General features: G+C 54.2%; 1 protein-coding gene across 5 annotated transcripts in view; it reads right to left on the reverse strand.

The window, feature by feature from the left end:
* The window catches only part of PPIP5K1 (diphosphoinositol pentakisphosphate kinase 1), a 30,572-nt gene extending 23,354 nt beyond the window's left edge, over positions 1–7,218 (reverse strand). Inside the window, exons 1-10 of one of the 5 annotated variants that reach the window (XM_083370989.1) lie at positions 7,049–7,218; positions 6,772–6,961; positions 6,209–6,404; positions 6,033–6,123; positions 5,322–5,407; positions 3,941–4,095; positions 2,646–2,747; positions 2,348–2,509; positions 1,888–2,009; positions 1,645–1,746 (exon numbers count right to left, since the gene is read on the reverse strand). In XM_083370989.1, the coding sequence (XP_083227115.1) occupies positions 1,645–1,746; positions 1,888–2,009; positions 2,348–2,509; positions 2,646–2,747; positions 3,941–4,095; positions 5,322–5,407; positions 6,033–6,123; positions 6,209–6,404; positions 6,772–6,933 (1,178 nt within the window). In that variant the 5' untranslated portion in view covers positions 6,934–6,961; positions 7,049–7,218. Of the gene's footprint in view, positions 1–1,644; positions 1,747–1,887; positions 2,010–2,347; positions 2,510–2,645; positions 2,748–3,940; positions 4,096–5,321; positions 5,408–6,032; positions 6,405–6,771 lie in introns of those variants that run through there. The other 4 variants (XM_083370990.1, XM_083370991.1, XM_083370992.1 and 1 more) reach the window with 4 other exon arrangements.

The raw sequence follows: 7,218 nt of genomic DNA on the forward strand, positions 1-7,218 counted from the left end.
AAGAAGCACGCAGTTGGTTAAGTGAACATGAGGTATCTCAGGGTGGGGAAGGCCATGGAGGGCCTAGTGATGGAACAGGCCCCCAAGGCCTCTCCAACCCACTAAGATACTTCATGCTTCCCCCTCCCTTCATGCTGCGCCGGACTCACCTTGAAAAGATCCGTCTCCTCTGCTGCAGTTCCTGCTGCCACCCAGATCTGAGGCTATGGGATGCTTCTGCTTGCCTCCAGAGGCCAGATCCAGGCATAAGAGGCCTTTTCTAGGCTGCTGTCACCCGGAAGTGAGGGTAGGGGACACTTCTGCGTGCCTCTGGAGGTCCAATTTCGAGTGGCAGTGGCTTGGAAAAGGCCTCTGGTGTCCAGATCGTGCCTCTGGAGCACCACAGAAGCATCTCCCAGCCTCAGACCCAGGCGGCAGTGGCCTGGAAAAGGCCTCAGATGCCCAGATTGGGCCTCCAGAAGGCTGCAGAAGCATCCCCCAGCCTCAGCGGCCTGGAAAAGGCCTCCAGCACCCAGATCAAGCCTCCAGAGGCATGCAGAAGCATCCTATGGCTTCAGTTCTGTTCTCTGTTGCAGAGAACAGAGGCCTAAAATAGCACGAGATCACGTGAGATCAGTAGCACGATCTTGCATGATCTTGCATTACTTTAGGCCTCCATTCTCTACAAATGCACCGAAGGCCTGGAGCAGCCAAGAAAGCAAGGATCTCAATCTTCGCAGGGTGAATATTGAAGGCCTGGTGCCTAGGAAGACCCAGGGGGGTGGGTGGGGAGGGAGGGAATAGCCAGAGTGTATGTTGCAGAGCCACTGCGGTCACTCATGAGGCTGAACGACTGCCGCGGTGCGGCAACATTTGTAATTTCGGGATTTGCTCGTAAGTACTGAGGGCGCTTACCGCTTAGCTTCGAACGTTCGCTAAGGGAACGCTCGCAACTCGGGGGTTACCTGTGTGTTATGTATGTGCATGCTTTTGAGAGCAGGCAACAGAATTTCATTTTTAACGTGTGCCAGTATGCCCACAGTAAAAATCACCATAAATCTTATCTCGACTCATCTCATCTCTTAGCTTGTTTCTTATCATCTTATCTTTTTAAAGAGGACCAAACACCACCTACATTTGCAATCTTTGTTTCTACAGCCCCAGAAAATGTTGCTCCATTTTTTTTCGCCATCACCAACAAGCAGGAGAAGAGGAACATCCTGCTCTGGGCTCTCCCACCATGCTGGCTGGCCTGGCCTCCCCCTCCTTGAGCCTCCTATAGCTGAGCCTCAGGACTTGGGCACTGATTTCAGTTCAACTCCAGGACCTGCTGTGGGCCTTCAGCCCTGAAGGGATCACTCCAGAATCTTAGGCCCAAGAAGAGGGAAGGGCGGAATTTCACTGGAACTGTTTTTGTCATGAGCGCTTCAGGGAATGAAGCTGAGACATTTTCTGTAGCCAGAAGCTCCTGCGCATTAATACCAACTCCGTATCTTGTTGTTATCAGAAAATCCAGCAACACTGCAAAGAGGACCCCAAACCTACGTGGTCTTTCTAAAAAAAGAATCTGCCTCTTACAGACAGGCCAACCTCGGGAGCCGTCATCACAAGCACTGATGACGTCATCACAAGCAGGGAAGTATGGTCAGCACAGCCAACACTAACATTGTCCCTGAAGTGGTGGGCACAATCGGGATGTCTTCTGCTTCCGTGGGGATGGACCAGGGGATCTGGAACTGGGGAGCCATTTCACGCATGATGATGTTCCTGACAGAGAGAGGAGGGACTGGTTGGAAACCACCTTCCCCAGTTTTGCGGTAGGATCACCAGCCCGAGGCAGACTGGATTCAGACCAATCGTGCTCTGGTCCCCTTCCAGGAGGAGGCAATCAACCGAAGCACCACATACCCAAGGAGCTTGGCACAGTCATCATAGTACTTCATAGAGTTCTTCACAAAACTGAAGCCGTTGACATCACAGACGAAGGACTGGCCGTTGGCCCGCAGTAAGTCGAAGCCGCACACTGTCTGCTGCAAAGGATGAGACCAGACCCAAGGGAAGTGACCCACGGGCCTCTTTGTGGCACTCTACCAACAGTAGTAGCCCCTCAGCCCCACCCTACCGACCTGGCCAGGAGATTGCAGGAGGAGGCAAGCACAACAGAGAGAGCCCCCATTTCTCTGTCAGTTTTAGCAGGGAGAGGCAGGGACTGAGCGAAGCAGCGTGAGACTTCAGAGCCAGGGAAGAACATTCCTGTTTGGGGAGGGGAGGGTGGCCCCAAGCCCTGTCCAGGCATTCCAGGCCTCAGCAACAAGAGTTAACTTCCGGGAGGGCTCCAGGAGGCCACAGGTCAGAGGGAAAGACTAACCTTGAAGGCCACACAGACTTTTCGGGCCACCAGCTTTTCTATGGCTGTTAACATAACTGGGTAGCGGATCTCCTTTCCTTCGCTATCCCGTTCCACCTTCCCATCAAGAGCAGGGGACTTCCGTGCTTCGGCATGAGCATAGTCGGGACCCACCGTGTAGACCTGAATGAAAGAGCACCAGTGGTCAACCCACTCAAAGCTGCCAAGAGAATCTCAAAGGAACCTGGGCAACCAGGCTGATTGCCCAACTCAGAGGGCTCCTCTCAGCAGGTCCCCACAAACACCCCCTTCCTTCTACCTTGACATCTGTGCCATCGGTAGGCATGAACTCCTCATAAATATATGATCCAGTCTTCCGTACGCTGCTCTCTGGGGAGTAGACGCTGCTGCGGCTCCCAATCTGAAACAGTTTAGGACAAAGGTAGGCAACCTTGGCTCTTTTATGACTCGTGGACTTCAACTCCCAGAATTCCTGAGCCAGCTGGCTCAGGATTTCTGGGAGTTGAAGTCCACGAGTCATAAAAGAGCCAAGATTGCCTACCCCTGGTTTAGGAACTCAGCTAGAGATGCGAGCTCACCTCAGTAGAGATGGGCCACAAGTCCCAGGAGCAGCCGACTCCTCACACAGAGGAGCAAAAGACACCTACACCTGGGCAGCAAGGGGTCACACCGGGCAACTGTTTCAAACCGGGCTGCACAAGCAATGGGCAAGTGCAGCATGCATGAAGCTCCACTTGCGTGAGCAGTGGGCAAGCACACGTGTGTGAAGCTCCACTCACACAAGCGGAGGGCACTTGCGTGTGAAGCTCCGTTCACGTGAACGGAGCTTCAGGCGCGAGCACTTTCCGCTCACACAAGTGAAGCTTTTCCCGCAAGCACACACACTCTCTGCTCAAGCTCCCTCCACATGGGCAAGTGGACCTCCACACACAAGTATCCACCACTCGTGCGAGTGGAGTTCACGTGGCTCTGCCACTCGCACCAATGGAGCTGTGAGTATGCACGTGCACCCACCACTCACACACCCTCCCCCCACGCCAAAGTGGAAAGCTCAGGGACCACTGCCTTTTATGCCACTACTTATTTCCCACCAATGGTGGATAAAATGGAAAAGACAAAGGCATTACTAAGGTACTACATTCCTATGTACATGACATCATTGCCTTCATTTCTGCTCAGCCAAATCAAAACTGCTTTAATCAAAATCTTCTGGAATTCAGATTTCCACTTGACTGAATATTGAAAGGAAGTAAAGGTGTCCTGGAAATGAATATTACCTTAACTTCTCAAATCTGGCACCTGAAAAGGGACCCAACCACAATGAATTGCAAGACCCTGGTGCCAATGAATCACCCCTTCAATATTTGACATTGATTGTACTGTTCTCTCTCTCTCTCTCTCTCTGGCTTGGGATTACTGCTTTGGGCTTAACTGTAAAAAAAGTATTATTCACGCAATCTCCTGAAAAAAAGTCACGAAAGGCCTTACAGATCCCAGAGGCATCGGAATTCGACAGAGATGATAGCCAGGTACTATTTGCAATTGCTACTCATCAGACAAAGCTGCCCCCAGCCAAAGCCACAGCCTTCTCACCTTGCGGAAAAGGCGCTGGCTGCCCCCACCAGCCGAAGAGGGATAGTAGATGTAGACATTATGGTCCTCAGCACTGACTGGCTTTTCCACAAAGGGCTTGGGGAAAATGGCCCCGTTGACCTCCACGTGGTCCTCTCCCTCCACCAGGCTGCACTCTGCCCAAAAATACAGGCCCTTCAGAGACAGGAAGCTGAGCTCCCCCTCTCCACGTTTCTTTCTTGAGGAGCTATGGAGCCTCCAGACTTTTCCAGATACCTAGCCTCATCCTTGGAGGCGGCTGAGACTGGCTGAGAGGGGCAGGGCGGGTGAAAGGGCGGAAAGCCACTATGCAAAATTGTTGCATGAAGGGGGGCAGGGGGCACGGCCTGCTGCAACGAGAGAGTTCAAAGGAATTGGGCACACCTGAAGATGAGGTCAGGGGGCTAACTGGTGATGAGTGAGTAGAGGTAAACCTGTAGCCTAACAGAGGACCAAGAAAAAAAATCATAAGTGCTAGTCTAGTCTAGCACTGATGATGTTACCTAGGTTGGGTAATGAAACGTCTGCAAGAAAACAGCCAAGGTCAGAGGACACCAAAGACCTCCCCCATTTTAACCCCGAGTTACAAATATTCTCCTTTCTTGATCAATGAAAAGACTCTCTTTAGTAGCCATCACCCTGCAAAGCTGAGTTCTGAGCTCTTCTGATGCTTCTTCACGCACAAGACGGAAGCCACTTTCTTTCCTGAGGGCATCAGCCACTGGCCCAGGGCGCCCTTCAGGCCGCCCTTCCTCTGATGTCAAGGCTCTCCTGGCAATGCTCTGGGCAACAAAGGAAACGGCCCTGCACAACATGGTGCTAAAGGTAAAGGTTCCCCCGCACATGCGTGCTAGTCGTTTCCGACTCTAGGGGCCGGTGCTCATCTCCGTTTCAAAGCCGAAGAGCCAGCGCTTGTCCGAGGACGTCTCTGCGGTCATGTGGCCAGCATGACTAAACGCCAAAGGTGCCTGGAATGCTGTTACCTTCCCACCGTAGTGGTCCCTATTTTTTTACTTGCATTTTTATGTGCTTTCCAACTGCTAGGTTGGCAGAAGCTGGGAGGAGTAACAGGCGCTCGGGATTCGACCCGCCAAACTGCCAACCTTCTGATCGACAAGCTCAGCGTCCTAACCCACTGAGCCACGGCGTCCCTAACATGGTGCTAGAGTCATCCATTTTCTAGGTTTTCACAATGCCTCTTAGCCCTCCCCGACTAGGTTGCACAAATACAGCCAGGCATTGTGCGTTCTCAGGCCCCGGTCTACTTCCGGGGGTTTAAGCGCAACAAAGGGGGCAACTTCCCGCTCATCTGGCAACTGACTCACTTGCCTTGCCTCCAAAGTGCCCTGCCTGCCCCACTCACCCTCTGGGCGATCAGGGTCCCGGTTGAGCACCGCGTAACGAGGCAGGTCGACTCCCTCTTCCTGCAGGATCCGGTACACCTCCCGCCTACAGAGGATGGGAACAGAGGCAGGATTCTCTGGTGAGGGAGGTGGCCGATTCTGACCTTCCTGCTTCCTGGGTCCACCCGGATGGCCAGAGCACATTTGGATCTAAGCTAAGGATTTCACTTGGCTCCAGCCTGCCTTGCTCTTCTCTGGTGATGGTGGTAGTCCAGTTGACTAAAATTTTTTTTTTAATTCCATTTATATCCCGCCCTTCTCCGAAGACTCAGGGCGGCTTACAAGCTTAGCAATAGCCTTCATTCTGTGTATATGCCTGCTTGTTAGGGCTTTCACACCCACCCCAAGCGGCATTATTACAAAGTCAGCTTAATTGCCCCCAACAATCTGGGTCCTCATTTTACCTACCTGGGAAGGATGGAAGGCTGAGTCAACCTTGAGCCTGGTGGGACTCGAACCTGCACTAATTGCAGGCAGCTGGTGTTACTTAAGGAGGCATTAGCCCACTGCTCCACCAAGGCTCTTAAATTCTGGCTTTTAAGCTGCCTCCACCCAAAACAGCCCAAAGATCTGGTGGGAGATCGTGGTGCAGATTCGGCCTGCCGTTGGAGGCATAACATATCATGCAGCCCATCATAACCCAGCAAGGTTATCCACCTCCCCAACCCTACCTGTCCTGGATGTAATATTGCATATCAAGGTCATTAATCAGGAAAGGATTGCGGAGCTTGGCATAAGCAACGGCTTTGTCCAGAGGAAAACCTGGAAGATTTGGGGAGGAAAACTGTGTTCACCACGAGCTGAGGACCCAGGCCAGGAAGAGGAGCTGGGACCTCAAGGGGCCAACCTTTGGAGTGGAAGGAGACGAGGCAGTCGCAGGCCGGCCACTTCTCCACTGGCTCGTTCAGGATGACGTCTTCCCCCATGATCACCACCGCGATGTATTCAAACTTGCACAGCCGCTCCAGGATTTGGGTCATGGGCTTCGATTTGGACTTTTTGGTCATGGCGCAAATGCCAACCACAATCTGCCGTTCTGGAGGCTGCAAGAGAGCCAGAGTAGCAGCAGCGTCTTCATCTTGGGCAGTGGGTGGTCTGCCAAAACTGGGCTCTTCCATAAACTCAGGCACAAAATCAAAACAAGGGGTGGGTGGGGTGGCTATTCCCACGAAAACACATGCAGGTCGGAACTAACAAGGACTTCCAAGAGAAGAAGAAAGGAACCCGCCAGGCGGAAGCCTCCCATCTAGATGCCCTCAGAAGCACACGAGGAGCACACACACACCCCCAGCCCCTGGTGCCCCCTCAGGGGGACTTCCAGCCCGCCTCACTGGGCGCAGGGGGAACTTCCCACCGCCTCAAAGCCAGCAGGGCTCCTTCTAAGGCAGGCAGAGCAAGAAGCCCCTTTACCGACTCTTCTTCCTCCTCCTCCTCCTCCTCCTCATCCTCCAAGAAGCGCAGCTCCTCCATCTTCAGGTCTGCTCCCGGGAAGTCCACCTCCTCATCTCGGGAGCCCACGAAGAACTTAGCCGCGGAAGCGCCCTCCTTCAGCTCGGCCGTCCCGGACGACATGCCCGAGCGCGCAGCCAACCATCCCGCTCTGCAAGCAGCAGGCCGGCGTCAGCAGCGGCCGCCCAGGGAGCCCCGGCCTTCCGCCTGCCCGCCCGCCCGTCCGCCGGCGCCTTACATTGCCGCATCCTTCGCGCTGCGGACGGACTCCGGAGGCGGAAGAGGGCCGAGCGGGGCCCGGCCTGGCCGGCCGCCGCAATTCGCAGCCTGCGCGGACGACGAGCCTTCGGCCGGCAGGGCCGCGGGAGCCACCCGGAAGCGCGGGCGCTCCGGCCGGGCACCAGCTGC

This window comes from Vipera ursinii (genome assembly GCF_947247035.1).
Source record: "Vipera ursinii genome assembly, chromosome: 11".
Classification (NCBI taxonomy): Eukaryota; Metazoa; Chordata; class Lepidosauria; order Squamata; family Viperidae; genus Vipera; species Vipera ursinii.